The sequence below is a fragment of the Papio anubis genome, chromosome 7 (genome assembly GCF_008728515.1).
Source record: "Papio anubis isolate 15944 chromosome 7, Panubis1.0, whole genome shotgun sequence".
Taxonomy (NCBI): domain Eukaryota; kingdom Metazoa; phylum Chordata; class Mammalia; order Primates; family Cercopithecidae; genus Papio; species Papio anubis.
The window spans coordinates 18,064,212-18,086,573 of NC_044982.1; the positions used below are offsets into that span (position 1 = coordinate 18,064,212).

Consider the following 22,362-nt stretch of genomic DNA (forward strand, 5'->3'; position numbering starts at 1 on the left):
TTTTTGGCTTTAAGAATTACTTCTTCATAAACATCGTGCTGAATTGTCAATTTTTTAAAAAAATTAAAAATTTCAAAACAAATATATCTTTTGCTGTAATATATTCAAGTGGTCTAAGTCCATTTCATCACTACTGTTGACAATTTGGTTTCTCCTTGACATTTTTCTGTACATAAGCAAGCATATATGATTACAGGGTAGGTTTTGTTTGCATTTTAACTATAAAAATGAGATCATATTACATATAGCTTGCAACTTGTTTTTTATTTAATTCATAGGCATTTTTCCAAGCCAAGACTCATGTCTACCTAATTAACATTTTTAAAAAGATACTTTTAAAATACACTTTTTATAGTTATAAAAAACTTGACTTCTGAAATATTAGCATACCATCTATATATACTGCATGTTGAATTTTGTTGCACATATTTTGCAATGAAATTTAAATATAATTAACATGTGAGTTTTTGTCATTCTATATAGCTGATTTTGGTGACTTTGATCAGTATGAATCCCAGGACTTTCTTCAGAAATTTGCCTTGTTTCCTGTGGTAAGACTTCTTTTGACACTGGGCTTTTTAAAACAAACAGTTCATTCCTATACCCTTAATAATCGCTGAAATGAAATCCGTATGATAGACTTACTGTCAGGAATAGGATTATAAAAAAAAATTCCCTCTTATAAACATCTCAAGTGTGACTGCTTTCTCCGTTGTAGTCATCTTGGTCCTTGTGAACCCACAGAAACGGAAGGGTCTATAGTGACTGCACTGTGCCTGGAGATATTTGTTTTCTATTTGAATGTGAGTTTAAAAAGAAGGATTCATTTTCAGCTTCTCAGGAAGGCGCAGGTTTTGCTTTTAACTGAAGGTTTGAAACCTTACAAAATTATATTGAGGAATGAATGTCACTTCTCATCAGCAATTTAAAAAGTAGATGACAAAGACACTGCCTTCTACTTTTATAAAGTCATTACTGATGGAAGGGACATGGAAACTGCATTGCAACAACTAAGGAAGGTGTGGCATGCTCTTCTGAGTGTCTACACAGCCAGCCAGAGAACACACAAGATGTTTTTATCTTGCTGGGCTCAGGACTGGCTGACTACTGTCACCAACTTGAAATAACTCAGCTGAAACTTTCCCAGGGATGAATGAGAAGGTGGGGCAATTTTTTTTGTTTGTTTGTTTGTTTTTTGGCTCCTGTGAAGAAGCCACTTAATTCCTTAGAAAGGTGATTACCTATGTAAGCAAAGCTCCCATATATTAACAATAGTCATAATTTTGCCAGATAGTGACGACAGTCATTAACAGTCAATGGCCATGATTCCTTCTAAGAAATTTGGGTGAATTTTCACATACTTACCCCTGTGTGTTTTCTTCAGGGATGGTTACAAGATGAAAAAGTATTGGAAGAAGCAACCCAAAAAGTGGCCTTACTACATCAGAAATACAGGTAACTCTAAGAAATAAGACTAGCATAGAACCAATGTCTGCTTGAATTTGAAATATTCAATTAAATATTTAATTTATATGATTAATATGTATTTGCCCAACTATATTTGGAACATTACTGCTGCTGCTATTACAAGTAGCCAACATTTACATAGTACTCACTATGTGCCATGTGCTGTTCTAAGTAAGCACTTACCCATATTACTCATTTATTGTCCTTTTTTACCAGTGAGGACACTGAGGAAGTTGAAAGCAGCCAGTCATTGAAGGGTGCCCATTTTTTATTGTGTATAGTAAAGGTTTATTTGATAACCTCATCCTGTATAGGTTAATGTAAAATTAGGATGATTTGTTTTCTTCTATGATACAGCTTAGCAAGTCCAGGGTTACTTCCCTCTGTATACCTATGGAAGCTGTGTCTGTCATCTGGGGAACTACGCTAAGAACTATGGTGCTTAGTACTCTGAACTATGCTTCTGCATACCTTTGTATACTTGTACATATTGACATTCTTTCATGGTGAATCTCTGTGTTGCCTGTAAGAAAAAATACTCTTCTAGAGAATGCTAGGTTTCATTCTAAACCAACTACCACACAGTTCCACATACAGATGTTCCTTGACTTAGGATGAGGTTAAGTCCTGACAAACCCATAGTAAGTTGAAAATACTGTAAGTCAAGATGTATTTAATAGACCAATCCTGCTGAACATCATAGCTTAGCCTAGCCTACTCTACCTGTTCTCAGAACACTTACATTAGCATACGGTTGGGCAAAATCATCTAACACAAAGCCTGTAATATGTTTTATAATGTTGAATATCTCATATAATTTGTTGAATACAGTACTGAAAGTGAAAAACAGAATAGTTGTACGGGTCCTCGAAGTACAGTTCCTACTGAATTTGTATCACCTTTGTACCATTGTAAAGTTAAAAAGTCATTCAGTTGAACCATCATAAGTTGAGGACTATCTGTACTCTATCATTAAATTCTTATAACTACTCATTAAGATAAACATTATTATCTCCATCTTACAGATGGGGAAACCAAACTCAAAAAGATTTAGTTATCTCTGGCCGGGAGCGGTGGCTCATGCCTATAATCCCAGCACTTTGGGAGGCTGAGGGGGGCAGATCACGAAGTCAGGAGATCGAGACCATCCTGGCAAACATGATGAAACCCTGTCTCCACTAAAATACAAAAAATTAGCCAGATGTTGTGGCATACACCGGTAGTCTCAGCTACTCAGAAGGCTGAGGCAGGAGATTTGCTTGAACCCGGGAGGCAGAGATTGCAGTGAGCTGAGATCGTGCCACTGCACTCCAGCCTGGTGACAGAGCAAAAAAAAAAAAAACAAAAAAAAAAGATTTAGTTACCTCTACATGTGGTAAAGGTGGGAATTGAAAGCAGGTCAGTTTCGTTAGAACCTATTGCTTATCACCTTCCAAATAAAATAACCTTTTGCCTCTAGTCTCTCTCCACTCAAATCCACACAGTGGCTCACAAAAGATTAATCTCCCTAGCATATCACTTTCCTCTTACCCCTCTCCTTCTCCTTCCACGTGCTTGTGGGTATTTTCATGCTTCCTGCTAGCCTGAGTTCATTACTCTGGGATTAAAGGCCTCCCATAAATTGGTTAAATCCTGCCTTCCCAGCTTTACCTTCTGCTGTCCACATGAACCATTTCTTTTCTAGCTTAATTGATCCCTCAGGCACACATTGCCCTGCCTTTTGTCACTTCCATTTATTCATTTGTGCATTTCCTTAAAAGATAGCTTAGTGTTCTTACTCTGTATTAGGCAGAGCAAGAGTGCTGGATGCTATGGCACAAAGATAAATAGAATAATTTCTTGTCTTCTAAGCGTGCATTCCCAGCCCTGCAATATGAGGGCTGGCAGGACAACCCACTATAGTAATGATAATACATATAAGAAGATAATGAGTGCAGTTAGAGGGGTACGGGTGGAATGTATTGGGACTGCACAGAATTGGGGCATTGGGGAATCCCAGAAGGTGACCCAGAGGAAATGATACATAGACAGGGTCTTGAAGGATATTAGGGATTGGCCAGATCCACAAGTGAGTCACAGGCATACCAAGAAGAGGGATTCTCATGTGCAAAAGCCCAGAGGGGCTAGGGAACATACTCTATCTGAAGAGATGCAGAGTTTGGGATGGCTGCAGTGTGGGTGCCTTGAGCACAGAGGGGAGCATCGGAAGATGAGGCTGGAGATGCAAGTCTGCATGCACTTGGGCACTCCTCCTGTACCCACACTGCCTTCCTACCCATCCTAGTAGTGCTGCACTCCACTCACCTGAGCGAAAAGGGGTTTTCATGTAGCCTTCTCATACCCTTATTCCCTGCATTCGACATTTAGCACATAATTCTCAGTAATGCCTGATATTTTGTTGTTTTTGTTTTTGTTTTTTTGTGTTTTTTTTTTGTTGTTGTTGCCCAGACTGGCGTGCAGTGGAGCAATCATAGCTCACTGCATCCTTGAACTTCTGGGTTCAAGCAGTCTTCCTGCCTCAACCTTCCAAGCAGCTGGGACTATAGATGTGCACCACCATGCCGGGCTAATTTAAACTTTTTTTTTTTTTTGTAGTGACAAGGTCTCACTATGTTGCCCAGGCTGGTCTCAAACTGCTGGCCTCAGGTGGTCCTTTCTCCTTGGCCTCCCAAGGTGCTGGGGTTACAGGCATGAGTCACCGTGCCCAGCCCTGATATTTGGGATAATAAGCAATTACTTGGTGATTTAAGAAAAGTTCAAGATTTCACCTGAAGATTTTTTTAGGAAGTTTTTTATCCCCTACCTTCCCAGTCATCTGCCTTAAGTATAGAGAGCAGGATCTCATGTGATACTCTCAGCATTCAGTACAGTGCTTTACACATACTGGTTTTCAGTAGATATCAACAGATTGATATAACCAATTATAGATGCTTAGAAACTTGAAATGTTTATAATGTCCTATGCTAAATTGATACATAGTTTTAAGAAAAGCTTTATTTTAAACCATTTTAAGCTTGCTTTGTGAACAGTCTTGCTTCTTTTGGGTTGCAGAGGGCTCGCAGCTCCTGATGCTGAAATGCTGTACATGCAGGAGGTAGAGAGAATGGATGGCTATGGAGAAGAGAGCTACCCTGCTAAGGTAAGTGTGGCTCGGTGGCTGGGGTTCTTTAAAGTTAGGCTCACAAATTTGAGAAAATCGTGGGGAAATCCAAAGATGTCCTTATGTGCAAAGGCTGAGGACATGCAAAACTCTGGAAACTTAAAAGCCGAGGTCCTGGTGACCAAAATTTTGTGGTAAAACGCATTCCCATTTTGCGGTTCATACTTTGAAATGGTCTTGAAATAGAGTTCCTAAGAGGGCCAAACTTTTTCCATTTTTATACATATCTATAAGATCATAGATCTCATTCAGACTTTTGTCTTCCTGCATAGCTCCTCTGTAGGTCTTCTGAACTTCCTGCATCTGGGAAGCCAGTCCGGGGAACTCTGTGGCAGCAGTTCCTCTGCATCTGCTTCCTGGGTGTTTCTTCTTTTGCTTTCTCCTTTTAGGATAGCCAAGGAAGTGACATATCCATTGGAGCGTGTCTTGAAGGTATCTTTGTGAAACACAAGAATGGAAGGCATCCTGTGGTATTTAGGTATTTTTCTTACCTCTTTTTGTATGTTTTCTGTGACTCCTGTTGGTGATACATTTTTTTAGTACTTACAGCAGTTAAATTGTTCACAAGTCTATACCAAGGTCTCATTAAAAAATGGAAATAATTCCCTTCCTAGAAAAAAAAATACCATCGGAATGCAACAGTCCTTTTCAGTAAGCCACTTTCTTCAAAACGAAATTTCCAGAATATAATGACGGCCTATTATAAAATGCTTAAAAATGTGTGACCCTTTTTGTGCCATATGGAGGCCATTCTTTGTTTTGATATGAAGTTTTAATTTGAGCTGTGGTTTCCAGGACTATTTATTGGTTAATTTATTTACTGTGAGACAAGGTCTCACTCTGTTGCCTAGGCTAGAGTGCAGTGGTATAGTCACCACTCACTGCAGCCTTGACCTCCCAGGCTGAAGTGATCCTCCCATCCCAGCTTCCTGAGTAGCTAGGACTACAGGCTAATGCCACCATGCCTGGCTAACTTTTGTATTTTTTGTAGAGACAGTTTCACCATGTTGCCCAGGCTAGTCTCAAACTCTTGGGCTCAGGCTATCTGTCTGCCTCCCAGAGTGCTGGGATTCCAGGGGTGAGCCCACTGTGCCCGGCCTGTAGGGCTTTTTCTTACGAAAAATACAGATTTTTGTTTTGACTCTAGTTTTGTACCAAAATTCCTAAAATACCAGTATCTAAGCAAATTTCAATAATTTTTTATAATGTTGGTTTTTTGGCTGATATAAAAAAAGATACTATTCATTTGTGGAAATCTTGGAATGTGAAGAAAGATGGAAAGGATATATAGCAATGTACTAATAGTAACTGACTCCGTACAATGAAACTACAGGTGATTTTAATTTCCTTTATAGTATTCTGTGTTCTAATTTGTATCTTAAAGATAGTAAGTTGGTCCATATTGTACAATCCCTGCCTTTAATTCCTTAAAATCTGTAATCTGGAAAATCCAAAGTTCATTTCATAGAAATACTTGCAGTTTTACTCTGAGATTCTATTTACCCAGTTGGGTAAATTGGGTACAGAGTAGTGAAAATTAAAAGTTTATATTGTTTTTAAATTTATATTTATTATTTATTTTATTTTATAGAGATGAGGTCTCGCTGTGTTGCCCAGGCTGGTCTCTAACTCCTGGTCTCAAGCGATTCTCCCTCTTTGGCATCCAAAGGTGATGGGATTACAGGCGTGAGCCATGGTGTCCAACCAAAAGCTTATATTGTTTTTATAAGGCAGGAAAACATATTCTATCACTTTTGTTTTTTGGTTCCTTCGTGTCTACCATTTGTTGAGTGCTTATCATGAGTCAGATAAACTATGCTGAGTATTTTATGTGAATTTTTTTAGTGTAATTTTCATAACACTCTCAGCAGTAGGTATCACTACCTCTTTGCACATGTGATGATTGAGGCTTAGAAAAGTTGTGATTTGTCCATGGTCCCTCAGTTATTAACTGGCATAACTAGGACTATAACTTGGGTCCTCCACTTTATGCGTGGGCTCTTAATTACTGTATTAAACAGCTTTTATTCTCTCCACCCCCTACTCACTGCCAGCATCGCAACACATATTACTCAAGCTTTCTAAACCACTCCTACCATTTCTCCTTGAGAACTAGTTTTGCCTTTGAAGAGCTTTTTCTCTAAACTGACATCTCCTCTCTCACTTCCTTTGCTTTACTGCCTCTTGAGCCATGAATTCTCCATGGTGATTATGACCTCAGAGAGTACCCATCACTTGGGGAGCAGAACCCCACTTCTAGAATGCATTGCCCTGGGCTGGGTGGCTCCCCTTTGGCCATTGCTCTCTTGTCCCCAAGCCACTTATATTAACCCTTCCTAACATGCTGAGTTGGGGGTCAGGGAGAGGAGAGGAAAATGGATCCGTGGCTTCACCTGAAGGGCAGGGCTCTGATGGTGCCCAAAGTGTCACATGGAAACTTGAAGCATCTGCCTGGCTTCCTTTATCACTGGATGGGAATTTTCACAGTTGCCTTAATGTGATGCTAATAATCTTTAGATTTAACAAACACTGAATCACAACTAAGTTGATTTTATTTTAATACATTTAAAATAAATCTAATGGAGAAGGATAAAATTTTTTCTTCCATAATTTTTTCTTTTTATGACATTCTATGATTATGTAATAAAATCAAATATTAACATATAAAAGCTAATATGATAAAATTAGAAAGTATGAGATTTTGAATCGTAGTGATCACTTCCAGAATAGTTCACTCTTTGAGTTCCTGGCATTTCAAATTTATCTTCACCCTGAAGCTTTTCACAGCACACTTCCCCAACTTTTGTGCCTTATTTTAATACCTGCAGCACTTAAAGGTTCTTGTTGGCCTCTGTGTTCTTTCTCCCACCTTTCCCCTCCACCTGTGCTCTTTTGAGGGAAGCACTGTACTTCACTAATCTTAGTGTCCCTAGGACCGACTGCAGTTTCTGGCATTGTTATAATAGGTGTCTTTTATTTTGATGAGTAAATGAGGCATTGGCAATCAGCTAAGACAGGGATCTTCCATCAAGCACATCTGACACATGAGAATGATACATTTTACATCTTTTAAATTCTCTTTTCCCTCATTTAGTATTCATGAGTTTACTTTTTACAACTAGCTGCTGTCACTTCAATTAGAACATTCATGCTAGCTGATTAAAACCACTGTTTTTTTTTTTTTTTTTTTTTTTTTTTGAGACGGAGTCTCGCTCTGTTGCCCAGGCTGGCATACAATGGCGCAATCTTGGTTCACTGCAACCTCTGCCTCCTGGGTTCAGACGATTCTTCTGCCTCAGCCTCCTGAGTAGCTGGGATTACAGGTGCCTGCCACCTCACCTGGCCTAGTTTTTGTAATTTTTTTTTTTTTTTTAAGACGGAGTTTTGTTTTTGTTGCCTAGGCTGGAGTGCAATGGTGCTGTCTCAGCTCACTGCAACCTCCGCCTCCTGGGTTCAAGCAATTCTCCTGCCTCAGCCTCCCAAGTAGCCGGGATTGCAGGTGCCCACCACCACACCCAGCTAACTTTTTTATATTCTTAGTAGAGACAGAGTTTCGCCATGTTGGCCAGAAGTCTGAAACTCCTGACCTCAGGTGATCCGCCTGCCTCAGCTTCCCAAAATGCTGGGATTGCAGGTGTGAGCCACCATGCCTGGCCTAGTTTTTGTATTTTTAATAGAGACAGGGTTTCACCATGTTGGCCAGGCTGGTCTCGTGTTTTTTGTTTTTTGTTTTTCTCAAAAATGTCACCAAATACTAACTTATACGTCAGGTTTAGGGAAAACTTGTATATTCTATCTCCTTGTTTCGCCCACAAGCACTCACATTGCCATTCTCTATTTGCTGTTCTTTAGGTGGCATGACATTGCCAACATGTCCCACAACAAGTCCTTTTTTGCATTAGAACTGGCAAATAAAGAGGAGACCATCCAATTTCAAACTGTGAGTAAACATTAGGGGTCTGCATGGAATGTTTTTCCTAAAAGTTAACAAGTTCTACTTCTGCATGCTTGTATGTATTTGGAGGCAGGGCAGCATTAAAATTATAATATTTTGTAATTGTATAAAACATGCAGTTTTATCATATAGCATTTTGCAAAATGGCAGTTGGCAAAAAATGGCTGCTCAGTAAATGCTGAATGAATGAGTCTTTGGATAACTACTGTCTGATCATGATAACCTTTAAATTAAACCTCAGGGGTTAAGTGGGGGAGAAAGTAAGCACTGATATCTTAAATTTCATGGATAAATGAATAGCTCTGAAGAAATGTTATTTAATAGTTATTTGCTTTTGCTCTCTTGACAAAGGCAATATTGAGTTACTGAGTCATATTTTTGTTTAAAAATGTCTGAGTATATTTGGCAAGAATAGAAGTTGATATTTTTATAGTTTTTAGATTCCCATGTCATTTTGAAACTGTTTAATATGAGAATCACACTGTTAGAACAGATTGTTTTGTCTTCATAAGTTAAATCCTACTTGTGGTATTCATACCATGGGCACAGTGTTGGAAAATGAAAGGCTTATAGTGTCCTGAAAGTGACTTTGTCATATGATGTCACCCATTATGTATTTAGACAAAGTGTGCATTAAACGTATCAAGTTGTGTGTGTGCTTTCATATTGCTTTATGCCTATTTTGTTTGCTAGGAAGACATGGAAACTGCAAAATACATTTGGAGACTCTGTGTTGCGCGACACAAGTTTTACAGACTAAACCAGTGTAACCTGTAAGTATGTCCTGCTCGTGGAAATTATCAAAAATAATGAATTTAGAAATTGTAATCTTGAGTATACTGTATCATCAAGAAAGACATTTTATCAATTGATATCTTTTTTTGATCCTGTAGCTATTTTCCTCATTTTAGCTTTGGACCAACTTCTAATAACTACACTGTATGCCTCTAAGATTTATTTCAACTAGTTACAAGAACTGTTCTAATTCTTGAAAGGTAAAAAGGGAATAATATCCTTTATTTGTTTAAATCAATCCTCTGATCAGCATTTTGAATCATTAAAGATTATTCAGCTTTTCCAGCCACCTGAAGAATTTGTGCCCTTCCTTCCTGGTGTGCATTTTTCTTAGCCTACATGGGTTTTTCACTGTCTGCTGGATCAATAAAGCACACGGTGATATTGCACATGTAAAATATTGTCCTTCATCTCTATTCCCCTCCAGCCTCTGCATCGTATCTGTGCTTTCCTTAATAGCAGGTTTCCTCAAGAGCGTTGTGTATGCTTGTTTATTTCCTTCCTTCCATCCTGTTTCCCCTAAGCTTCCACATTACTGACACTGCTTGTTGTGGTCAGGTGACTTTCGTCCAGTGATCATTTTACGAGTTCTTTAACTTGACCGCTCTGCAGTACTGATCCTCCGACAGCTCATTCCATCCTTCCTGAATCCTGCTCTTCTTTGGCTGCCAGGACACCACCCGCTGCTAGGCTTCCGCTTTCTAGACTGTTTCTTCTCAGTTGTTCGCTGGTTTGGTCCTGAGGCCTTTTCTCCAAATCCGCTCCTCTAGGGGGCTTCTCCTGGCCTGTCCTCCCACTGAGCTCCCGGTTCAAGCGATTCTCCTGCCTCAGCCTCCCGAGTAGCTGGGATTACAGGCATGTGCCACCACACACTGCTAATTTTGTATTTTCAGTAGAGACAGGGTTTCTCCATGTTGGCCAGGCTGGTCTTGAACTCCCAACCTCAGGTGATCTGCCTGCCTCGGCCTCCCAAAGTGCTGGGATTACAGATGTGAGCTGCCATGCCTGGCCCTCCCTGAGCTCTCCACTCCTGCATCCTACCACAAGCGTTTAATTTGCTTAGTCCTCAATACCACTCTGAAAGTTGTGGTGAATATATACTACTGCCTGTGTATTCTGAAGGTACAGCTGGCAGAACTTGCTGGTGAATTGGATGTGGTATGAAACCTGACCATTTTTACCACTCGTGCTAGCAGCTTGGTGCTAGCTGCCACTGCTTCTCATCAGAATATTATGGTAGCCTTCTGACTTTCTTGTTTCTGTGCCTTCGCTGCCTGTAGCTTATTTTCCATATGTCAACCAGAATGATCTCAGTTTAACCTGAATCTGATCCTGTCACTGTTTTTTGTTTTTTTGTTTTTGTTTTTGGAGATAGAGTCTTGCTCTGTTGCCCAGGCTGGAGTGCAATGGCATGATCTTGGCTGACTGCAACCTCCGCCTCCCGGGTTCAAGTGATTCTCCTGCCTCAGCCTCCTGAGTAGCTGGGACTACAGGTGCATGCCACCACGCCCAGCTAATTTTTTGTATTTTTAGTAGAGATGGGGTTTCACCATGTTGGCCAGGATGGTCTCAATCTCCTGACCTCGTGATCTACCCACCTTGGCCTCCCAAAGTGCCGGGATTACAGGCATGAGCCACAGCACCCAGCCCAGATCCTGTCACTCTTCTTAACCCTCCTTTGGCATTCCACTTCTTTTTTTAAGTAATTTTTTTAGTTTGTGTTTGAGACAGCTCTGTCACTCAGGCTGAGCACAGTGACATGATCATGGCTCACAGCAGCCTCTCAGCCTTCCTGGGCTCAGGTGATCCTCCCACCTCAGCCTCCTGAGTAGATGGTTGTGTACCACCACACCTGGTTAATTTTTCGATATTTTTTATAGAGGCGTGATCTCCTTATGTTGTCCAGACTGGTCTCAAACTTCTGAACTTGAGGGATCCTCCTGCCCCGGCCTCCCAAAGTGCTAGACAGGTGAGCCACCATGCCTGGCCCCATTTTACTTCTCATAAAAGTACGAAACCATACACAGTGTGGTGCTTGCCTGGTTCCAACCTTGTGTTTTTTATCCTCCTCCTTGCTTGCTCTGTTCCAGCCACAGTGGTATCCTGGCTAGGCTACAGATGTGCCTCACCCTAGGGGACACTGTCCTTGCTGTTTTCCCAGGTCTCCACCTGCCTTGCTCCCTCATTGCAGCCTGCTATTTGCTGTCTGGTCAGATATGACCCTCTTCAGAGGCTGTCCCTGATTGTCCTATGGTACTCCCCTTCCACTACGATCTGTCTCTTTGCCTTCTAATTTTGTTTTGTTCTTTATAGCACTTAGCACCATGTGAATTTCTATATTTGTTTGTTTGTTTGTTTGCCTATATCCCCTGCCAGCAGGTAAGCTCTACAGCAGTGCATGAGGACAGACATTCTTCCCTGCCTTCAGTGCTATATTCCCTGTGCCAAGCAAGGGCCTGGCTCACTATTGGCCTTGATTAATTTGTTCAACTAATCTGTAGATACAAGTGTTAAGAGCTGTGATTCGAGATGTCTTGGTGCTGGTGCTGTAAGATCCCTTAGGAAAACAGTACCTCACCCAGAACTGCCAAGATAGGAAAGGCTACCCAGCCAAGTGACATCTAAGCTGAGACCTGAAATGTTTCGTTCAATTCCCACAACCTTTCTTTAAGCTGTCCTCTTGTCCTTGTACCATTTCTGGAGGCGCCTCCTGGAGCTGCCTCCCACTTGGCCCCCCATGCCCTATCTCACCTGTATGCAGTCAGTCTTCTGGATAGATAAGGAAAATATGTAGCACTGCTGTTGAAGTTACATGTCAGGAACAAATCTGAGTATGTGCCTCTCACCCGCCCCGTCCTGGGTACAGGATTAAGGGCAGACTCCTCAGGTCCTTCTCTGGACTTAGCTGCCCAAGCCCAGTGGCCTTGGAGTCTGACTCCAGGAAGAAGTCTTTCCTTATCATGTGAATGCTCCCAGCCCAGGCCTTTGCTAAAATGTCCTTCCTTCCCTTCTCTGGCAGACTCTTAGTCATTCTTCAAGACTGAGTTTAAAATACAGCCCCTGTAGACACCACCAAGCATGCAGTTTGTTTAGTCCTCAATACCACTCTGAAAGTTCTGTTTTTTTCTATGTCTTTTGTAACAATGATCTGAATAATTCGTAACAATAATTTAGTAAATGCTTGCGCTATGTCAAGCATTATACTGAGAGTTTTTATTTTCTTTAATCCTTACAGTAACCCTGTTGGGCACAATTATTACTATCCCATTGTTGATGAAGGTATGGAGACTTAGAGAAGTGAAATGTCTTGCCCTGCCACACAGCTAGTAAGTGGAGCAGCAAGACTCCAGCCTGCGCTCTTAGCCGCTGTGCCAGCCTCTTAGAGTAGTTCCTGCCTGCTCTTTTCATGTGGATTGGATCTGTCTCTCTTGTTTGATGGAGCTCCATGAGGGCAGGGTCTCCTCTTCCTCATCTTCGTGTCCCCTATCTGGCAAGGTGCCCTGTGTGTAAGGGCTTAGTGAACGATGGGAGCTGGAGTGTGGCAGTGATGGGAGTCACAGGGGAGAAGAGCCCTTTTGCTCCTTTGTCTCTTCCTTTTTATTACAGATTGTAAATGAGGCATGGGGTGGAGGGAAAGTCTAACAAGGGCATTTTGCCCCTTAGCACCAAGAAGGAAGGAGAAAGGCTATGGAAGTGCCTTCTGTCTTGCAGGGTGTGAGAGAAACTCTGGGCAGGAGCAACAGTGTAAAGATAACATGCAGAGATGCCCACCCGGACAGGGAGCTGCCCAGTGGTTTGCACGTATGGCCCAGTCCCTGTCTCTTCTCTGCCTTCCCCTGCACCATGTTTGCATCCGAGTCCCCACCGCTGTTCTGGTGATGGGATTTTCGTAAGCACTGACAGGGAGGAGGAACCTGCTTTCTTTGTAAATATGGGAACAGGTTTCCGCTAGCTGCCTGGGTGTATTTGCATATGAAAGTGTTCCCCCTGGTGGTGATGTTCAGCAGTGCTCCTTGCCGTTGGGGTTCCCGGGGGCTGGCCTGGTTATCCAGCCATATGTGGCATGATTTCTATGCAGAAGTAAGTTCTAAGATTCAAGCGGTAGATAATGCAGTCTGTTGGACCACAGCATTTTCATTTTAAAGACTTTAATAAGTTAAGAGTGTTCATAATATTGAGCCATTATTACCTCAGTTCATTTCTTCTCTGGAAAATAGTGGAGAATCTACAATGTGAATAAACCATAAAACATAATCCCTTTCCATGAGGCATCCATATTGGCTGGTGATTTTTTTGTTTTGTTTTGTTTTGTTTTGCAAATTAACAACTTGTAATAAGTAAAAGAGGGAAGTGGGAAAAGCAACAAATGATTGATTATGGTGAATGATTCAGTCTTAGAAATTCAGCTCTAGTTTTTGGAATATTGCTATTTATTGGCAAGTGTGAATAAAACCACATTAATGTCATCAGTTGCATATATTATACCTAAATAAGGAACACCTGATTCTTTTCAAAATGGAATAATTATGTTTAAAGGGCTGTTTTCCAAAGTTTGTTTTCAATCTCTATATATCCAATAGATTGTGGCAGTCGATTTCCATGAGCTATTCCTATGTAATTACTTATGATTCATTCTGTAGGGAACTAATATATTTCATTGTGAGCATTTGTTTCCCATGTAAAGTAAATGAAGCTTTTAATATTAGCTTTTAAAATTTTGCTTGATAATAAAATGAAAAGAACTTTAATTGTTACGACCATGTTTTAAAGGCTGTCAATATAGACTGTATAGTCATGTTCCAATATTATGATTCTGAAGTATTGGTAGACTTGTTGTCATGGGCCACATAGGTAAACTAAAGTGTGATAGGCATTTAACAAAACTGCAGCTGGCCTGGAACTGGACAGTGGCTTCTGGACATCTGGTTTGGGCTGGGGTGACTGGTGGCCCAGGAGATAGACTCGACTTGCACAGAAAGGGGAACTGTAATCCCAGGATGTCCCCTTCACCCGCAGTCCTGATCTATAGTTTATTGGTGTTTGGGATGGCTTTATGTGACTCATCTAACCTTGACCCAGATAACTATATTTTAGTATTTACACAATGGCACGATCCAACAGCCTTCCCTCTCCACCCCCTAACAAAGTACCTTAGATAACAGAATGATCGTTATCCAAACCTTAAAAATGTTAGATGGATAACAATCTGTCTTTTAAAAATTATAAAGTTAGGATAATGAGACTTTTATACTTAATATTCCTTTAGGGTCGAATTGGGAATTAAATGAGATAATAATGTCAACCCATTAGGTCAGAAATCTGCTTCAAACCCACTGTCTCTCACTCCAAGCCCCAGAACTGGTCATGCTGTAATCACCCTCCCTGATTTATATAAGGAAAAGGCTGGGAGAGAGGGGGAGTCTTGAGAGGCCCCTTGGTGTAGGGGGCTCCCCTGTACTTTTCTATGAGTGAAAGTGAGGATGGTATCCTTGAACCTGTAGAGCCAAGCGATAGAGGGTTCAAGAGACTTTCTCCAGAAGGGAAACTTGTATTTCAGACCGCAGCAGGCCGCTCGCTGAGCGCAGTGAGATGGCTGGTGAGTGCTCCCTGCAGCTCAGGGGTGTCGGTGAACATAGCAGCCAGTGTCCACCTTGGTTCCGGAGACTTTTGTAATCAGGAGACTGACTGGAGTAGGCCCTGCCTGGAAAGGGAAAGGATTTACCCCGTCTTCTTCTAGGCCTGCTGCAGGGCTTGAAGAGACTATAGGAAGTCTGGAAGAAGATGGAACAGCCCCTATCCCATTCCAGTCCCCTGAGTCCCAGAAGTGTGGCGAGGAGCCAGTAGTTCCCATGGATCCATGTGAAGGAGCAGGGCAGGAAGAGGTGGGAGGGGAGTGGAGGAGCAGCCACAAGGCCAAACAGTGGGACCTCTGGGTATGGGGACATGGACCCCTGGTGGAGCTGAGGAGAGGCAGCGGCTTTTTCTGAGTGGGTTCTTATATGGATAGAGGTCAGTGTCGCCCTAGAAAACCACACATGTTGGCCGGGCGCGGTGATTCATGCCCGTGTTCCCAGCACTTTGGGAGGCTGAGGCAGGTGGATTATCTGAGGCCAGGAGTTCAAGACTAGCGTGGCCAACATGGTGAAACCCCATCTCTACTAAAAATGCAAAACTTAGCCAGACATGGTGGCGGGCGCCTATAATCCCAGCTGCTCAGAAGGCTGAGGCAGGAGAATCACTTGAGCCTGGGAGGTGGAGGTTGCAGTGAGCCAGGATCACACCACTGCACTCCAGCCTGGGCGACAGAGCAAGACCCCGTCTCCAAAAACAAGAAAACCACACATGTCATGGTGCTGAAGTGACGCCAGGGTCTCTCCCTCCATCAGTATTCCTTCCCAGTTACCTGAGATGGTCTCTGCTGGCTTTGTTCCTCTCCCTGCCCACAATGCCAGGAAGCTGCACCTAAGGTGGGATTTGGTAGGGGGGTGAACAATAGGAACAGGCATCTCAGAGCCAAGTCAGTGACCTGTAAGCAGCTTGGATGTAGCCCTGGTCTACCCAAGTGTAGGCTGGGAGGAGAGCATTTATTCTTCCTTACCCTTACTATAGTGAGCTCAAAAGGTAAGTCATTGAGACAAACATTTGCTAGGTATTTCCACCATCTAACACATTTTTTTTTTTTTTTAAGAGATGGGGTCTTACTCTGTCTTCCAGGTTGGAGTGCAGTGGTGTGATCATAGCTCACTGTAACCTCAGACTCCTGGGCTCAAGGGATCCAGTGGCCTCAGCCCTCAGCTTCTGGAGTAGCGAGGATTATAAGTGTGTGCCACCATGCCTGGCTAATTTTTTTTTTTTTAGTTTTTTAGAGATGGGGTCTTGCTATGTTGCCCAGGCTGGTCATAAACCCCTGGCCTCAAGTGATCCTTACATCTCAGCCTCCTAAGTACCTGGGATTACAGGAAGGAATCTATTCCTTGAACTATCTATTAGTTTATGAGCTATCAATGGCATTTTTTTTGTTTGTCAAATTCTTAACTCCCTTTCGTCATATAAGAAAGGAAACTTAAAAAGCAAAATTGAGATGAGGCTTAGAAATATAAGCTCAGCTGTAAATGCTTAGTAATAAGCATCACTTTAGTCCTCACTTGTTAGTCATTCACTTGCTCAGCAAAGGCACCAGGGATACCACATCTTGCCTCCATGGAGCTTACAGATTAGTTGGGGCCGGGAAGCAGGTTGAACACATGATTGTTAGACACATACACTCAGGAATCCGACAGACCTGCTGGTTCAAATGCCGGTTCTACTACTTGTTTGCCATGTGACCAGGAGCAACTTACTGAACCTACGTATCACTTTCCTTATCTGTAAAATCAGGATAATAACTGGACCTCCCTTGTGGGGTTGGTGTACACATTCCACGAGATAATCACGTACAGTCCCTAGCACAGTTTCAATACATAATATTGATTTTACTTGGGCTGGCAGCCTTTTTTCTTTTTCTTTTCTTTTTTTTTTTTAAAGACACAAGGTCCTAGTGTCTCAGTTTCCCAGGTGGAATATGGTGGGAATTCACAGATGTGATCATAGTGCACTACAGCCATGAACTCCTGGATTCAAGGGATCCTCCTGCCTCAGCTTCCCAAGTTGCTGGGACTACACAGGCATACGCCACCATGCCTGGCTCAGCCTTTTTAATTTTTATTTTGTCTTCTTTGGCGCACAGATTCTAGTGATTTCTTCTCAGTTATTTAGCAGTACCCATCAACATAGTAACTGCCCAAAAAGTTTGGAAACCACAACCAATAGTTACATGGTTTTCTCTTGTATGCCAAGTTGAGGATAGCTGGTCTCGGAGTAAACTGCATTTATTAGAACAACGCCAAGAAGAAAGAGAAGGTTAGCCTATTAGAACTGATGGTGCGGCTGCCTGGGTCAAGCACTTTGGCAGGTACATGCTTTTGTAGTTTGTTTTGTTAGTAGAGCCGGCTACTACAGTGGGCAGTGTTCGCCTCCACACTGGGTGCTGCCAGCAAGAGTGCCAAGATAGCTATCAGTGTGGGAGGGCCGCCCATGTGCTGAAGCTCTGCATCCTTGGGTTTTGTGTTTTATTTTTGCCCCAGGCTGGGCAATTATAGACATGTTGTTGGAGTTTGTTGACAGAGAATTCTGTCGGCAACCCTTGTGAATTTATAGTACTTTAAAAGTTTAAGTTCAGTCCATCTGGACAGTGAGTCTCTGCTAGACTGAACACATATTCAGAGGACCCAGTTTGCCTAAACCTAGTCCTGACAGTGAAGAATAACCAAAGTAAATTTCAAGGCTGCAAAAATGCGGTGTCTTCAAATTCTGGGTACTATCTTTTTTTCTTTTTTTTTTTTGAGACGGAGTCTTACTCTGTCTCCCAGGCTGGAGTGCAGTGGCGTGATTTCGGCTCACTGCAACCTCCACCCCTTTGGTTCAAGCGATTCTCCTGCCCCAGCCTCCTGAGTAGCTGAGATTACAGACACCTGCCACCACATCCAGCTAATTTGTGGGTACTAATTTTAAGGAATATATTAATGTGCAGTTAAGGAGTATTTGTTTTTTTTTTTAAAAAAAAAAAAACCAGACACACCACGCAGACTTGTCTCACCAAAATAAGTACTGGAAGAATGGAACATCTTTTGGAAAAGAGACATTTATTTTTCATTAACAGCCTGAATACTTTCCAATAACAAAGAATATGAATTATTTATAAAAGCTAGTAAAAGCAGTTGTAATCACCTGATGTTAAAACTAGTATGTACTGGTTTTCTTTTTATCTCAAGAGTCTTATAAAAATAAGCTAATACTCAGGGTTTTTGAATATAAGATACTAGTTTTCAGAGTGTTAAGAGTAATGTTAATTTATGAGACGTGAGGCTTGATATTATGGTAAATTTGCTTAAATGGATTGAATATTCACTTTGTCATGATGGATTTTCTAGTAATTAGTCCTTAGAACACTGTAACCAAAGGTCACAGAATATTTTTGTAATCAGTAATTATGTGTTACATAAGTACATGAACCAGGAATAGGTGGTAAAAGGTCTAAGGAAAAGTGCTTTGACAAACTACATGTCATCAATAAAGCCAAGAATTCAATGTGTGTAGGTTCCCAGATCTTGCAGTAAAACTGACCACACAGAAGAAAAAAAAATCTTGCCTTTATTTAAAAACAGTAGTTACAAATGGGCTTTTCTGTTTCTTGTTCCTTTTTTTACCTTATTGTTTATTTAAACATAGAACTTGCCATGCGAATAGTTTAAAATCTCACATTATCAGATAAGTATTCGTCAGCACTCCCTAATACATTTAGGTCCTTTTTTTTTTTGACTGGAATCTCGCTCTTGTTGCCCAGGCTGGAGTGCAATGGCACAATCTCAGCTCACCGCAACCTCTGCCTCCTGGGTTCAAGTGACTCCCCTGCCTCAGACTCCCGAGTAGCTGAGATTATAGGTACCCACCACCACTCCCAGCTAGTTTTTGTATTTTCAGTAGAGACGAGGTTTCACCATGTTGGCCAGGCTGGTCTCAAACTCCTGACTCCAGGTGATCCACCTGCCTTGTCCTCTGAAAGTTTGGGATTACAGGTGTGAGCCACTGTGCCTGGCCTTAGGTGTTTTTTAAAAAATATATTCAAAACAAATCAGAAATTTCTTGCAAAGAAAGGTAAATGGGTTTACCATCGGCTTACTGAACCAAATCTTGTGCCTTGCTTTCCCTTGGTTCCTTAGAGGAAATGTAGATTTTACAAATATATATGTTTGAAATTTTTTTTATATTTGAGTTTTTTAAAAGATGGGGTCTTGCTATGTTGTCTGGGCTGGTCTTGAACTCCTGGGCCCAAGATGCTCCCAAGAGGCTGGGACTACAGGAGCGTGCTTACTGCACTTGGAAATGTAGTTTCTTGTCACTAAAATTCTAAATTCATTTCTTTATTATGTTTGTAGTCTGTGGTTAACAGACTTTTAATTAAAGGCAGTTCTTACTGCTTGAATGAGGCTTCTGGGTTGACAGTGGATGGTTCCCCAGGAGGAAGGTTAGTGGAGAGATCCAGGGCTCCCCAGTGCACAGGAGAAACACATTTGCATTTGCACTGAATCCCACTTTTCCTGCAGCAAGTGTGTGGGTGATACAGCCTTGTCTCTTTCCCCACTGCTTATGGCTAATCCAAAGGTTTACTTGGATGGGCCTGGCAAAGATGCTCTGATCCCTTTGTGGGTCCAGGCGATGACACTGTGTGGGGAGCCTGAAACCACAGGGCAGGTTGAGGGGTTGGGGTAGCAGGAAAGGACTGAGAGAGAAACAGGCGCATACCACCACACCCAGGTATTTTTTTTTTTTTTTTTTTGGTTAAAAAAAAAACTCCCTTCTTTTCTCTGACTTCATGACTTAGATAGCTTGTCTTTTTTTTTTTTTGCCTTAGAAGATTTATTATTTTACATTCCTATATCTTGTTTTGGTAGAATTTAAGAGACAGTGTGTATGTGCTCTTCTCAGAGACATCCTATTTTATAGGCAAACTCAGACTGTCACAGTGAACCCAATCAGGAGGAGGTCTTCTTCAAGGATGTCTCTGGTAAGAAACAAGGAAAATATGATTGCTTTTATATTTTAGTGATGTTTTTCCTTAATAAAATATGCTTTTAATACTGTTAATTTTGAGTTTGAACCATAAAAGTGTATTGATCTTTCATCATTTTTAACCAAAGAAATGGTGATTTTTTCCCATAGGTCCAATCTAGTATTTATATTATTATATTATACATATTTGAATATTAGGTCTGACCTTAATATTAAGAACTTAGACTGTTGGCCAAGAGTAATCCTAAGTTGGTATATATTTAAAATATTAGATGACTTTAATAAGATTGATTATAATACATATAAGCTTCTTATGTTCAAATGTTTATACAAGGAAATCTGTATCTATTCCTTCTTCCTCTTAGCTTTTTAGATGCAGATTTTCTTGTGGAGCCTAATATCCTTGGTATCAGTCATAGGGCTTGGCATTGCCATTTGGGGAAACATAGAAAATGCTAGATATGATAAGAACTACTGTGTCTTCATGTTTATTTTCCATATATAATATATTTAATTCCTTCAGAAGTTTTTTTTTAACAGAAAGAATCCAGTGGATAATAACTTTACCTGTATTACATAAGCAATGTGTTTTAACCCTGTGTCCAACTCTCCATTTCTTAGCCTAAACCCCAGCCCTACGTGATGCCTCCCCCACCACAGCTACACTATAATGGACATTATACAGAACCATATGCTTCTTCCCAAGGTAAAGTACATTGTTTCTGCCATGCCTTACATAGTTATTACTATGGATAAATCTGTGAATGCTTGGAGATTGTGAAGCCTGGACAGTTTTTGGCTGAAGTTGCACCCCAAATTGCATCATGATAATAGCTATCCTGGATTCATAAAAGAAGCCAATATATTCAGTTTTTGTTTTTGTTTTTTTTTTTTTTTGAGACAAAGTCTCAATCTGTCATCCAGGCTAGAGTGCAGTGGCGTGTCTCAGCTCACTGCAACATCCACCTACCAGATTCAAGCGATTCTGGTGCCTCAGCTTCCCAAGTAGCTGGGACTACAGGTGCGCCACCATGCCTGGCTAATTTTTGTAATTTTTAGTAGAGATGGGATTTCGCCATGTTGGCCAGACTGGTCTCAAACTCCTGACCTCAGGTGATCCGCCCCCCCTCAGCCTCCCAGATTGCTGGGATTACAGGTGTGAGCCACCACATATATTTGGGTTCTTGAATATATGTAAAAAAATGCAGTATCAAATTTTGATGCTCCACTGATCTCAAATTTGGCCAATGGGAAACTATCAAGCTAGTTCCTATGTCCTTTTACCACCACTCTATTAGCCTTTAAGTGCTTCTTTACTGTCTGACAAAGAATTCCCAGGGTTACTTTTCTTCCCCTGCCAGAGGCTTTCCTATTGTAAAAGTTAAACATGTGACTACTGCAGTTTTCACTTGAGAAGTATAAGGAATTGTATTTGTAACAAACTCCCAAACTGAAGTTTAAGCAGTGGGGCTATACCAAATGCTAAGGAGGTTTATGCAGATGAGTATTTCCACATCTCAAGAAGCTTATCTTCAACCTGGGCCACAGGGCCAGACCCAGTCTCTATCAAAAACAAACAAACAAACAAACAAAAAAAGCTGGGCCTGGTGGTATGCACCTGTGGTCCTGGCTACTCAGGAGGCTGAGGTGGGAGAATTGCTTAAGCCCAAGGTGGGGGTGGAGGTTACAGTGAGCCAAGACTGCACCACTGCACTCCAGCCTGGATGATAGAGGGAGACTATCTCAAATAAAATAAAAAATAAAAAAAAAAACTTAGAATCTGATAGTTGAAGATAAGACAGGTGCACAAATAACTTTGTCTTTTTCCCCCTGAACCCGTTTTTGTGGAGAATGGGGTCTTGCTATATTGTTCAGGCTGGTCTCAATCTCCTGGGCCCAGGCTGTCCTCCTGCCTCTGCCTTTCTAAGTGCTGGGATTATAGGCCTGAGCCACCACTCCTGGCACAAATAACTTGAATATGATAGGTTTTCTGAGACAGCATGTGCAATTACCATGCTTCTCAATGGAAGAGAGACTCATCACATTGGGGAGATTGAGAAGAACTTTCTGTATCTGAAAAGATGGGTGGATTTCGGCAGGTAGAAAGACAGGGACTTGACTGGGGTTGCTGTTCCTAGTTTTGGGGATAGTGAACACCATGCACAGAATGAAGCAGTGCGTGTTTGGAGAGTAGAGTGGTCCAGGTTCCCTCTTGGGTAAGGAACTAGTAGGGAGTGATGCATGAAGGGACCAGAAGGTGGGATGTGACTATTGTTTGTGTCGGCCCTGGTGTAAAGATGAGCGTTTTCATGCAGTGAGGTGGGTAGTAGGGAGCAGGGCTTTGGATGTAGAGCCCGAGAGTGGCCCCCTTACCATG

At 41.6% G+C, this 22,362-nt stretch overlaps 1 protein-coding gene across 7 annotated transcripts in view; it reads left to right on the top strand.

The window, feature by feature from the left end:
* The window catches only part of PTPN21 (protein tyrosine phosphatase non-receptor type 21), an 88,098-nt gene that overhangs the window by 47,961 nt on the left and 17,775 nt on the right, over positions 1-22,362 (top strand). For all 7 annotated transcript variants that reach the window (XR_002523463.2, XM_021941448.2, XM_031667924.1 and 4 more), the window contains 8 exons: positions 484-551; positions 1,385-1,455; positions 4,519-4,606; positions 5,017-5,105; positions 8,480-8,567; positions 9,276-9,355; positions 19,920-19,980; positions 20,607-20,691. Coding sequence is in view for 6 of the 7 variants with exons in the window: in XM_021941448.2 (XP_021797140.2) it covers positions 484-551; positions 1,385-1,455; positions 4,519-4,606; positions 5,017-5,105; positions 8,480-8,567; positions 9,276-9,355; positions 19,920-19,980; positions 20,607-20,691 (630 nt within the window). In the remaining variant the exon portion in view is untranslated. The remainder of the gene's footprint in view (positions 1-483; positions 552-1,384; positions 1,456-4,518; positions 4,607-5,016; positions 5,106-8,479; positions 8,568-9,275; positions 9,356-19,919; positions 19,981-20,606; positions 20,692-22,362) is intronic.